At 46.0% G+C, this 13,765-nt stretch overlaps 1 protein-coding gene across 1 annotated transcript in view; it reads left to right on the top strand.

Annotated features, from left to right (window-relative positions):
• Positions 1–3,895: 3,895 nt before the first annotated feature.
• The window catches only part of LOC111952664 (calmodulin-regulated spectrin-associated protein 2-like), a 58,080-nt gene continuing 48,210 nt past the window's right edge, over positions 3,896–13,765 (top strand). The window contains 3 exon segments of the mRNA XM_023971556.2: positions 3,896–4,036; positions 8,026–8,061; positions 8,063–8,140. Of these exon segments, the coding sequence (XP_023827324.2) occupies positions 3,896–4,036; positions 8,026–8,061; positions 8,063–8,140 (255 nt within the window).

Here is a 13,765-nt window from a genome sequence, read left to right on the forward strand (position 1 = left end):
TGTTGGCGCATGGTGCTTGCAACACCATCAGAGTTGTGGGCATGTTTCCTGCCTTATACTGGACGACTTCACTGCAAGTGGCTTTAGATAAAGCGTTTGCTAAATGACCATATTATATACACTACACACTGGGATACTGATTCCTCCTCCTGGCACAGTGTGCTTTAAGAGCCAGCCAGTCCTTAGGGTCCTAGCTCAGTCTCCCACAAGCAGGTTACAGCTCTCCCAGTAAGGCTGAATCACATCCGGCCGTGATTGGGAGTCCAATAGGGCGGTGCACAATTGGCCCAGCGCTGTCCAGGTTTGGCCGGGGTAGGCCGTCATTGTAAATAGGAATTTGTTCTTAACTGACTTGCCAATTAAATAAAGGTTAAATAAATAAAATAAAAATATAAAGGTTACAGCTTCCCACTAGAGTTAACTAGCAGTTTACGCATCTCCCAGTAGAAGTTACTTAGCAGTTCACTACGGCTTACAGCTCTCCCAGTAGAAGTTACTAGCAGTTACGCTCTCCCAGAGAGCGTTACTCGATTACTCAGGTTTAGCTCCAGAGGAATTATAGCGTAGCCTCCCGGAGAGGTACTATCAGAAGTTACAGCTCTCCAGAGTACTAGCTCACTCTCCAGTAGAGGTACTAGCAGGTTAACTGCCGCTTCCAGTGAAGTTTACTATCGGTTACAGCTCTCCATAGAGTTACTAGCAGGTTAGCAGCTCTCCAGTAGAGCGTTACTAGCAGGTTACAGCCTCTCCCAATAGAGGTTACTTAGGCAGTTTACTGCTCTCCCAGTAAGGTTACTAGCAGGTTACTGCTCTCCCAGTAGAGTTCACTATCAGTTACAGCTCTCCAACGAGAGGTTACTTAGCAGGTTTACTTGCTCTCCCCAGGAAGAAGGTTACTAGCAGTTTACAGCTCTCCCATCAGGAGTTACTAGCCAGTTAACGGCTCTCCCAGTAGAGTTTACTAGCAAGTATACAGCTCTCCCAGGAGAGTTACTAGCAGGTTAAGCATCCCCAGTAGAGGTTTAACAGCTCCCCCAGTAGAGGGTTACATCAGATTACAGCTCTCCCAGTAGCAGGTTACTATCAGGTCGCCTTTACCGCAACAAACGTTTAGTCAACTCGCACTTAACATGTCATGTACACCCAGATCACAATGACAGACTGAGAGCTGCTACATTATTTGCCCCTCATTTGTACTCCGTTTGAAGCTGTTCAAGGCAGGGTTGTCTGCTATGCTTGTATACCTTCCATGGAGCCGTGGAAGAACAACAGCTCCTGCAAGCAAAATATACCATATGGGGTCATGTTCATTTAGGCAAACAGAAAGAACTGGGATCACTCTACTACCTGGACTTGACACGAATGATGTTTCTATTGAACATTTGTTGAGACCTTAATGAACCACATCCAGCAGTGATTTACGCTGCAATAAAATACTGGATATTGACAAACCGGGAGCATCTTTCTTACCACAGAGAAATATAGATTAAATCAGTTTCAAGATAAAGCAAATGCACCTCGTGTGCCTGCAGTGGCCTTGCACATAAAAACGATTACATACCTAGTAGCCTAATTCAAAAGGGCATATTGTCAATCAATCCACATCTTACTCACGTCGACTTAGCCTGAGATGGCAACAATAATGTCCCACGCAATTTAGTAGGAAAAGGCATCTCATCTTAGGGGAAAGCATCTATTTTAGGAGAAAGGCATTTTTTAGGAGGGAAAGGGCATCTCTGTTTTAGGCGGGAACGAATCTTTTTAGGCGGAGGAGGCAGATCCTTGTTTTTTAGGTGTTGGAAACGGCATCTTGTGATATTAAGAAAGGGCATCTTGTTTTAGGGGGAGGAGGCATCTTGTTTTAGGGGGAAACGGCATCTCGTTTTAGGAGGTGGAGGCAAGGCATCTCGTTTTAGGCAACAGTTTCGCCTACTCGAGTGAAAGAGGCTAACCGACTCTGAAGTCAAACTGGAGTCTACCTCCCTCTCTCCTTTCCCTCCCTTCCTCCCCCCTCCATCTTGCCTCGGTCGAGCTGCTGTAGCTCCATTGGCATGGGGGTTATACAGTAGGACTTGGACTTGAAGTGCGCTAAAGGGCTCAATCATAGAATTGTTCTAGTATAAGCCTGGGCCTAGATATTATCTAGGATCCGGATATGATTTCCACTCTATTTAGTCAGAATACCTCATGATAATCTTCAGACCGCACTATTTACAGAGAGAGTTCTCATCAATATTTTTCATAGCGGTCTATTTAACATGAAAAACCGATGCTGGCAGTAAGACTGCACTCAAGCGAGCTGTATATGACCATAAGCCAACATTCAGAGGGTGTTTCTCGTGGCCGGTGTATTAATAAAAAAAACATGTATTTAAAAAAAATGTTTTATTTATTTAAACTTACACAGACAACAAAAGACAGACCCACACAAACATCAACGACATCACACCTGTCCTGACGCACATGTTCCCACCGCATCTCCAGCGCCTGCAAGACCATGGCCTCAAACTGTGTCACTCTGCCCTTCTCTGTCTCCCACACCCTTTCACTATTCAAATAATAATGCATTTGATTCTTCTATCATCCCAAAAATGGAGGATCACTTGATTTCCAGTTAAGTTAAAAAAATAAAAAATTATAATTGATTAATGAGAAAAGTATGGTCCAACCCATTGGGTATCTCACCACACCCCCAGATACCATGTCTTGAAATATGCAGATAGACGGATTAAAAGTAAATTTACATCTTAAAACTTCTGACGGCCAACTTTCTAACTCCGCCCATAACTTTTGGACTTTACTCCCAGAAGGCATGAGTTATCGAGTCATTGTTAATTGTATACTTAAGACATGACTCTGCCATTATGCTGTAGAATGTATTTATTTTGACTCTTGTATAATAAATGCTATTCATTAGTTTATACTGGATTAAGCGTACATTTTTGTTAACTGTAATTGTGTTAGTTATGTTCCAACACTCCCTCCATCTTGTTTCAATATCAGTTTTTAAGTCTTGGTTCCAATAGTTAATATTTTTTGTATAGGCTCAGTTGGATATATCTTTTTTTCTGAGAGATTGTGAGTTGGACAGGCTCTCTGCAAGGTTTTGTATATATTTTTCCCGAGAGACTGTGAGTTGGACAYGCTCTCTGCAAGGTTTTGTATATTTTACTTCATATGAACATCCTTTTCTTTTTCTGGCTCAAATAGGATTCTCTCAACATTGCTTAAAAGATTTCAGATCGACATTTCGGGATATAAAACTTTTAAGTTGGCATGTATTTGAAAACGTCTACATTGGTCAGTCCAAATTGGCGTTGCCAGTGGTTTTAATGCAGGGGAACTGAAATCCGTCTCAACTCATTTTAACCATCATGTCATCTGTGCAACTAGAGGCGACAAAACTCCAGAACACCTTTATTCCACACACAGAAAGGCATGCAAGGCTCTCCCTCGCCCTCCCTTTGGCAAATCAGACCATAACTCAATCCTCCTGCTTCCTGCTCACAAGCAAAAACTCAAACAGGAAGTACCAGTGAAGCGGATGGTAAGGTACAGGACTGTTTCGCTGGCCCAGACTGGAGTATGTTCCGAGATTCATCCGATCCCTTTTCAACCTATCCCTGACCCGGTCTGTAATACCAACTTGTTTCAAGCAGACCACCATAGTCCGCGTGCCCAAGAACGCCAAGGTAACCTACCTAAATGACTACCAGCTATAGCCATGAAATTCTTTGAAAGGCTGGTCATGGCTCACATCAACACCATCATCCCAGACACCCTGGACCCACTCCAATTTGCATACCGCCCCAAAAGATCCACGGATGATGCAATCTCTATTGCACTCACACTGCCCTCACCCACCTGGACAAATCAAATCACACAAGGAATACCTATGTACCTATGCTGTTCATTAGACTACAGCTCAGCATTCAACACCGTAGTCCCCTCCAAGCTCATCACCAAGTTCAGGACCCTGGAACAGAACACCTACCTGGGCAGCTGGATCCTGGACGAGCACCCCCAGGCACTGAAGGTAGGCAAAAAAACATCAACACAGAGGCCCATCGGGTGTGTTCTTAGTCCCCTCCTGTACTCCTTGTGCGACAGGCTGTGAAGAAATAGTAGTTATCATAGTAGAATAGATAAAGTTCATAATATCAGCGCTGTAGCTCCGCCCACCTGTGAAGTGGAGCAGAGCATGCTGGACGATCTCCAGCTCAGTGAAGGTTAGCTCAAAGAGATGTCAAGTGAGAGACAGTTCCAGCTCCTGTGTTTTCCCACTAGTTAGCTCTCGTTGTGTTAGCCAAGGCCAGTGTGTGTCCTTGCTGAAATGTAAGTACATATTTTAATATCTTTCACATGTTTATTTACATTTTTACATTTGACATTTTAGTCATTTAGCAGAGACTCTCATCCAGAGCGACTTACAGGAGCAATTAGGGTTAAGTGCCTTGCTCATCGACAGAATTTTAACCTAGTTAGCTCGGGGATTCGAACCATCAACCGTTCGCTTACTGGCCCAATGCTGTTGTCCCCTGTTATTTTGTTTATATGCCCTGTAATTCTACAGATGTTATGTCATTTATGTGGGTATTGCATTATATTTCAGTGTTTAGAGGTATTGAGTTCGTTAAGCAGTTGTATCCCTCTACTGAAGATGGCGGTGCTATGCGTTGTTGAATCCGTGGCATTATACCACCTCGACCATAGTTCTCTGTGTTGTCATCGGTGCCCTTATCACGGGAGACAACACCAAGTAAAACACAGCCTAAAGAATATACAGTCCACCAAGTCCTCAGTTACATTCCCTGTTCGAATGTATGAAAGTGTGTGTGTGTGGCATCAGTATGCATGTTATGTGTGTGTGTGTGTGTGTGTGTGTGTGTGTGTGTGTGTGTGTGTGTTAGGGTGTCAGTATGTGTGACTGTGTAGGAGTCCAGTGTGCAAGAGAGTTAGTGCAAAAAAGGGTGAATGCATGTAGTCCGTGTAGCTATTGGATTAGCTATTTACAGTGGTTCTTCCTTTAGAAGTTTTGAGCTTATGCCCGTTAGTGGTAGATGGTGTCATTCTGTCATTGCACCACACTATCACAAGGGGGGAGTTATAACGCTGATCTATCGGTAGTCTAAACTATGGCACAAATTGACTATCTTTTCGTAAATTAATGGAGGCGTTTTCAGTCTGAGAGTCTCTCCTCTGGCACTAGAGTCCTGCATCAGGCAACAACAACAAAAAACTGTCGGTGGTCCTGGAGTTCAGAGAGAACTTGGGTAAATACAATGGGGGAATTACACTTGACATTTTTGAAAAATAGGCACGGTGGGCTTTTTGTTTCTCTCCCTCTAAAAACGGAAATAAATAATTCTAAATAACAACCTGGCTTTATTTACAAATTAGTAAGAATGTCTCACCCCGTGTTCAAGAATGGTCTTTTTCCCTTTTATTCAGATTACAACCGCTCACTTTCAGTTATTTAAAAACAAAATCATCTCCAGGATATATTTTATTTTTTAAACAAACCATGGAAAGTTGGTTGCAATTTCAGTTTAATCCTCCAGAAATGACAGAACAAATAATACAAATATTGTAGTTAAACTCAAATATACTAATTGATAAAAAAAAACGTTATCAATTAGAAACTTGTATCTAGTGGAAGGGGAAAAAGTAAGGAACTTGTATGTCGGCCCTGCATTAAAGACCAAAATTGTGATAAATGAAACTGGTATATATTTTTATTTAAAGACCAAAAAATTGACAACTGTGCCATATAGATTTTTTTAAATGTAACCMTTATTTAATTAGGAAAGTCAGTTAAGAACACATTATTATTTACAATGACGGCCTACCCCGGCCAAACCCAGACGACGCTGGGCCAATTGTACGCCGCCCTATGGGACTCCCAATCACAGCCTGTTGTGGAACCGCCTGGAATCGAACCAGGGACTGTAGTGAAGCCTCTAGCACTGAGATGCAGTGTCTTAGACCTCCGTGCCACTCGGGAGCAGCGATCCTGTTGGTTCCAGACTTGGCGCACCGGTACTGCTTGGGTGGATGGAGTCTGACATTGTTTAGGGCCTTTTTCTAACGTTGCCTGTTATAGAGGTCCTGGATGTCAGGGAGCCTGGCTCCAGTGATGTACTGGGCCGTACTGACTATCCTAATGGCTCACATCAATACCATTATACCAGAAACCCTAGACCCACTCCAATTTGCATACCGCCCCAACAGATCCACAGATGATGCAAATTTCTATTGCACTCCACACTGCCCTTTCCCACCTGGACAAAAGGAACACCTATGTGAGAATGCTTTTCATTGACTACAGCTCAGCGTTCAACACCATAGTGCCCTCAAAGCTCATCACTAAGCTAAGGACCCTAGGACTAAACACCTCCCTCTGCAACTGGATCCTGGACTTCCTGATGGGCCGCCCCCAGGTGGAAAGGGTAGGTAACAACACATCCGCCACGCTGATCATCAACTCGGGGGCCCCTCAGGGGTGTGTGCTCAGTCCCCTCCTGTACTCCCTGTTCACTCATGACTGCATGGCCAGGCACGACTCCAATATCAAGTTTGCAGATGACACAACGGTGTCTGATCACCAACAACGATGAGACAGCCTATAGGGAGGAGGTCAAAGACCAGGACAACAACCTCTCCCTCAACGTGATCAAGACAAAGGAGTTGATTGTGGACTACAGGAAAAAGAGGTCCGAGCACGCCCCTATTCTCATCGARYGGGCTGCAGTGGAGCAGGTTGAGAYSTTCAAGTTCCTTGGTGTCCACATCACCAACAAACTATCCTGGTCCAATCACACGAAGACCGTTGTGAAGATGGCACGACAAAGCCTATTCCCCCTCAGGAGACTGAAAAGATTTGGCATGGGCCCTCAGATCCTCAAAAGGTTCTACAGCTGCACCATCGAGAGCATGCTGACTGGTTGCATCACTGCCTGTTATGGCAACTGCTCAGCCTCCGACGGCAAGGCACTACACAGAGGGTTATGCGTACGGCCCAGTACATCACTGGGACCAAGCTTCCCGCCATCCAGGACCTCTATACCAGGTCGGTGTCAGAGGAAGGCCCTAAAAATTGTCAAAAACTCAAGCCACCCTAGTCATAGACTGCTGGAGATCATTTTGCAGGGCTCTGGCAGTGCTCCTCCTTCGACAAAGGCCGGAGGTAGCGGTCCTGCTGCTGGGTTGTTGCCCTCCTACGGCCTCCTCCACGTCTCCTGATGTAGCTGGCCTTCTCCTGGTAGCGCCTCCATGCTCTGGACACTACGCTGACAGACACAGCAAACCTTCTGCCACAGCTCGCATTGATGTGTCATCCTGGATAGAGCTGCACTACCTGAGCCACTTGTGTGGGTTGTAGACTCCGTCTCATGTACCTACACTAGAGTGAGACACCGCCAGCATTCAAAAGTGACCAAAAACATAGCCAGGAAGCATAGGAACTGAAAGTGTCTGCAGAACCACTCCTTTATTGGGGGTGTCTTGCTAATTGCCTATAATTTCCCTTTTGCTATTCCATTTGCACAACAGCATGTGAATATGTATTGTCAATCAGTGTTGCTTCCTAAGTGGACAGTTGATCTACACGAAGTGTGATTGACTTGGAGTTACAATGTGTTGTTTAGTGTTCCCGTTATTTTTTGAGCAGTGTAGTATATTAGTACAAGGGGACCATTATTGTAAGGTTAAGTGTGATGAAATTGAGTTAGCCGTGGAAAGCTCAAAGCGTGTGCACATAATTATGCTGATAATATTTGGAAGTAGGACCTCCTCGTAAAAACATTGAGGACATACTGGCTCCTGGTCTGTTAGTGCTGTACAGCTGGTTCCTGGTCTGTTAGTGCTGTATGGCCGGTTCCTGGTCTGTTAGTGCTGTATGAAAACGTGTCCCCATTATCACTGACTAAAGCCTTTTCAATCCACAATATACCTCATTTTCCTGTTTCCCCTGTCAGAGTGCCCACCTTGGCGATGATGGCACGCTGATGATGCGTACACGGTGAGACGGTGAGCGTGGAGAAGGTGGTGGGTGCGTCCTCTCCAGTACTCCTCCCACCAGACGAAAGATGCAGACACACCGTACGACACCGAGAGCGCCGTGACCAGCTGGATCAACAAGGTATGCACCTGCACGGCATTCTAACACACACCCACACACGAATAGGACCACTACAGTCTAGGCTAGCTGGGCATCATACATTTGTTCCCTTTTCACACTACTGAGCTGAGCTGAGCTGTACTGCACAGCATCTGGCTACTTTGCTTCTGTTTGCTTCTTTTCCCTCTGCAGGACAAGTAACCCTCCCTTTGCTCCTCTGCAGGACAAGCAACCCTCTCTTCCCCTCTGCAGGACAAGCAACACTCTTTTCCCTCCTCTCCAGGACAAAGCGACACTCTTTTCCCCTTCTGCAGGACAAGCAACCGCATCTCTTCCCCCCTCTGCAGGACAAGCGACACTTCTTTTCCCCTCTCTGCAGGACAAGCGACAACCTCTTCTCCCTCTCTCAGCGACAAGTAACCCTCTCTTTCCGCCCTCAGGACATATGAACCCTTCTTTCCCCTCTGCAGGACAAGCAACCCTCTCTTTCCTCCCTCTGCAGGACAAAGCAACCTCTCTTCCCCTCGCAGGACAAGCAACCCTCTCCTTCCCCCTCTCTGACAGGACAAAGCAACCTCTCGCTTTCCCCCTCTGCAGGACAAGCAATGCCCTCTCTTTCCCCTCTGCAAGGATCAATGCAACCTCATCTTTCCCAACCCTTCTGCAGGACAAGTAGCCCTCTCATTCCCCCTCTGCTGGACAAGTAGGCCTCCCTTCTACCCCCTCTGGCAGGACAAGCAACCCTCCCTTTCCCTCTGCTGGACAAGAACCCCTCTTTCCGCTCTCGCCTGCTGGAACAAGCAACCCTCCTTTTCCCCTGCTGGACAAGCAACCTCCCTCTCCCCCTCTGCTGAGACAAGCAACCCCGCCCCCCCTCTCTTTCTCCCCTCTGCGACAAGCAACCCTCCCTTTCCCCCTCTGCAGGACAAGGCACACCCTCCCTATTCCACCTCTCAGGACAAGCAACCTCTCTTTCCCCCTTGCAGGACAAGCAACCTCTCTTTCCCCTCTCAGGACAGCGACACTCTTCCCCTCTCCAGGACAGAGCGACACTCTCTTTCCCCTCTCTGCAGGACAAGCGACATCTCCTTTCCGCCCTCCTGCAGGACAAGCAACACTCTCTTTCCCCCTCTGCAGGACAAGCAACCCTCTTTCCCCTCTGCAGGACAAGCAACCCTCTCTTTCCCTCTGCTGGACAAGACACCCTCTGAAAATCTGTACATTCTACTGAGAAGTGCCGCAACTTTTTTTAAATTCCAATGTAGTGTTTCACAATTTACACTTGGATTTTAAAAAGATTTCCCCCCCCCCCCCCCCCGCCCACCCTGTATGAATAAATGAAAGAATCAAAGGGATGGGGCCACAAGGGAAAAGCTAGGGGCAAATTGGGACTGACTGTGCATGTTCTGTGTGGGGGCGGTCTTGCCCTGGGCCTGTCTCTGTGACAGTGGAGGGGGAGTGTTAGGGCGTCCCAGGCAGGGCCTGGTCAAATATAGTGCTTTATGTAGGGGACGGGGAGATGCTGCCTTAGTGTTAGTGAGATGCTGCCTTACTGGTAGTGAGATGCTGCCTTAGTGTTAGTGAGAGATGCTGCTTGAGTGTTAGTGAGATGCGCGTAGTGTTAGTAGATGTGCTAGTGTTAGTGGGCAGATGCGCTAGTGTTAAGGACTTTATGTTGTGAGATCTGCCTTAGTGTAGTGGTGCTGCTGTAGTGAGTGCTGCTTGTGTTGAAGTGCTGCTAGTGTTTGTGAGTGCTGCCTTAGTGTTTGTGAGTGCTGCCTTAAGTGTTGTTGAGTGCTGCCTTAGTGTTAGTGAGTGCTGCTAGTGTTTATGCTGAGTGCTGCTTAGTGTTTGTGAGTGGCCTGTGTTTGTGAGTGCTGCCTTAGTGTTGTGAGTGCTGCCTTATGTGGTTGTGAGTGCTCGCTTAGTGTTTGTGAGTGCTGCCTTAGTGTTGTGAGGTGCCTTAGTGTTTGTGAAGTGCTGGCCTTATGTTTGTGAGTGCTGCTTAGTGTTTGTGAGTGCTGCCTTAGTGTTTGGGTGAGTGCTGCCTTAGTGTTAGTGAGATGCTGCCTTAGTGTTAGTGAGATGCTGCCTTAGTGTTAGGAAGATGCTGCCTTAGTGTTAGTGGATGCTGCCTTAAGTGGTTAGTGAGATGCTGCCTTAGTGTTAGTGAGATGCTGCCTTAGTGTTAGTGAGATGCTGCCTTAGTGTTAGTGAGATGCTGCCTTAGTGTTAGTTAGATGCTGGCCTTAGTGTTAGTGAGATGCTGCCTAGTGTTAGTGAGATGCTCTTAGTGTTAGTGAGATGCTGCTTAGTGTTAGTGAGATGCTGCTTATTGTTATGGAGTGCTGCTTAGTGTTAGTGAGTGCTGTAGTGTTAGTGAGATGCTGCTAGTGTTTGTGAGCTGCTATGTGTTAGTGAGATGCTGCCGTAGTGTTAGGAGTGTCTGCTTAGGTGTTAGTGAGATGCTGCCTTAGTGTTAGTGAGTGCTGCCTTAGGTTAGTGAGATGCTGCCTAGTGTTAGTGAGTGCTCTTAGGTAGTGATGCTGCTTAGTGTTAGTGAGATGCGTGTTAGTGAGATGCTGCCTTAGTGTTAGTGAGATGCTGCCTTAGTGTTAGTGAGATGCTTGCTTAAGTGTTAGTGTGATGTGCTTAGTGTTAGTGAGTGCTGCCTAGTGTTAGTGGTGCTGCTTAGTGTTAGTGAGATGCTGCTTAGTCGTTGTGAGTGTTAGTGTTTGTGAGTGCTGGCCTTAGGTGTTTTGTGAGTGCTGGCCTTAGTGTTAGTAGAGTGCTGCTTAGTGTTGTAGTGAGTGCTGCCTTAGTGTTTGGAGTGCTGCCTTAGTGTTGGGGTGAGTGCTGCTTTAGTGTTTGTTGAGTGGCAGCCTTAGTGTTTGTGAGTGCTGCCTTGTGTTTGTGAGTGGCTGCCTTAGTGTTTGTGTGAGTGCGCCTTAGTGTTTGTGAGTGCTGCCTTAGTGTTTGTGAGTGCTGCCTTAGTGTTGTGCGATGTGCTTAGTGTTTAGTGAGATGCTGCCTTAAGTGTTTAGTGAAGTGCTGCCTTAGTGTTAGTGAGATGGATTGCCTTTAGTGATTTAGTGAGATGCTGTTTAGTGTTGTGAATGCTGCCTTAGTGTTTAGTGAGATGCTGCCTTAGTGTTAGTAGATTGCTGCTGTTAGTGTTGCTGGAGATGCAGCCTTAGTGTTAGTGAGATGCTGGCCTTAGTGTTAGTGGAGATGCTGCCTTAGTGTTAGTGAGTATGACTGCCTTAGTTAGTAAGGGTTAGTGAGAGATGCCTGCCTAGTGTTAGAGATGCTGCCTTAGTGTTAGTGAGATGCTGCCTTAGTGTTAGTGAGATGTGCCTTAGTGTTAGTGAGATGCTGCCTTAGTGTTAGTGAGATGGCTGCTTAGTGATTAGAGTGAGTAGCTGCCTTATAGTGGTTAAGAGTGCTGCCTTAGTGTTTGTTGGAGTGCTGCCTTAGTGTTTGTGAGTGCTGCCTTAGTGTTTGTGGAGTGCTGCCTTAGTGTTTGAGTGCTGCCTTAGTGTTTGTGAGTGCTGCCTTATTGTTTGTGAGTGCTGCCTTAGTGTTTGTGAGTGCTGCCTTAGTGTTAGTGAGTGCTGCCTTAGTGTTAGTGAGTGCTGCCTTAGTGTTTTGTGAGTGCTGCCTTAGTGTTTGTGAGTGCTGCCTTAGTGTTTGTGAGTGCTGCCTTAGTGTTTGTGAGTGCTGCCTTAGTGTTTTGTGAGTGCTGCCTTAGTGTTTGTGAGTGCTGCCTTAGTGTTTGTGAGTGCTGCTAGTGTTGTGAGTGCTGCCTTAGTGTTGTGAGTGCTGCCTTAGTGTTGTGAGTGCTGCCTTAGTGTTGTGAGTGCTGCCTTAGTGTTTGTGAGTGCTGCCTTAGTGTTTAGATGCTGCTTAGTGTAGTGAGATGCTGCCTTAGTGTTAGTGAGATCTGCCTTAGTGTTAGTGAGATGCTGCCTTAGTGTTAGTGAGATGCTGCCTTAGTGTTAGTGAGATGCTGCCTAGTGTTGTGAGATGCTCCTTAGTGTTTGTGAGATGCTGCCTTAGTGTTTGTGAGATGCTGCCTTAGTGTTTGTGAGATGCTGCCTTAGTGTTAGTGAGATGCTGCCTTAGTGTTAGTGAGAGCTGCTTAGTGTTAGTGAAGATGCTGCCTTAGTGTTAGTGGAGATGCTGCTTAGTGTTATGAGGTGCTAATCAAATGTTTTGGTTCTAGTCAGGATTCTAGCAGCCGTGTTTAGCTCTAACTGAAGTTTATTTAGTGCTTTATCCAGGTAGCCGGAAAGTAGAGCATTGCAGTAGTGTAACCTAGAAGTGACAAATGCATGAATACATTTTTCTGCATCATTGTTTGGACAGAAAGTTTCAGATAAAAAAAAAAAAAGCTGTCCTTGAAACAGTCTTGATATGTTCATCAAAAGAGAGATCAGGGTCCAGAGTAACACTGTGGTCCTTCACAGTTTTATTTGAGACGYCTGTACAACCATCAAGATTAATTGTCAGATTCAACAGAAGATCTCTTTGTTTCTTGGGACCTAGAACAAGCATCTCTGTTTTGTCCGAATTTAAAAGTAGAAKGTTTTCAGCCATKCYKTTCCTRATGTKTGAAACACAGGCTTCCAGTGAGGGCAATTTTGGGGCTTCACCATGTTTCATCGAAATGTACAGCTGTGTGTCAGCCGCATAGCAGTGAAAGTTAACATTTATGTTTCCGAATGACATCACCAAGAGGGAAAATATATAGTGAAAACAAAAGTGGTCCTAAAACTGAGCCTTGAGGAACACTGACATTTACAGTTGATTTGTCAGACAAACCATCCACAGAGACAAACTGATATCTTTCTGACAGATAAGATCTAAACCAGGTCAGAACCTTTTCCGTGTAGACCAATTTGGGTTTCCAATCTCTCCAAAAGAATGTGGTGATAGATGGTACTGGAATGTACTGGGCCTTACATTCCTCTGTTCTGGGCTGTACTAGGTCTTTACATTCCTCTGTACTGGGCCTTACATTTTCTGTACTGGGCTCTTTTTACATCTCTGTACTGGGCCTTACATTCCTTGTTCTGGGCTGTACTAGGTCTTTACATTCCTCTGCACTGGGCCTTACAATCCTCTGTACTGGGCCTTACATTCTTCTGTACTGGGCCTTACATTCCTCTGTTCTGGGCTGTACTAGGTCTTTACATTCCTCTGCACTGGGCCTTACATATCCTCTGTACTGGGTTGTACTGGGCCTTACATTCCTCTGTACTGGGTCTTACAATTCCTCTGTACTGGGCCTTACATTCTGACTGGGCTTAATTCTCTGTATGGTGTACTGGGCCTTACAATCCTCTGTAGGGCCTTAAATCCTCTGTACTGGGCCTTACAATCCTCTGCATGGGCCTTACATTCCTTCTGTACTGGGTTGTACTGGGCCTTACAAATCCTCTGTACTGGGCTTACAATCCTCTGTACTGGCCTTACAATCTCCTGCACTGGGCCTTACATTCCTCTGTACTGGGTTGTACTGGGCCTTACATTCCTCTGTACTGGGTTACATTCCTCGTACTGGGTTGTACTGGGCCTTACATTTCTCTGTACGGGTTGTACTGGGCCTTAATTCCTCTGTACTGGGCTGTACTGGGGGCCTAT

This window comes from Salvelinus sp. IW2-2015, linkage group LG26 (genome assembly GCF_002910315.2).
Source record: "Salvelinus sp. IW2-2015 linkage group LG26, ASM291031v2, whole genome shotgun sequence".
Classification (NCBI taxonomy): domain Eukaryota; kingdom Metazoa; phylum Chordata; class Actinopteri; order Salmoniformes; family Salmonidae; genus Salvelinus; species Salvelinus sp. IW2-2015.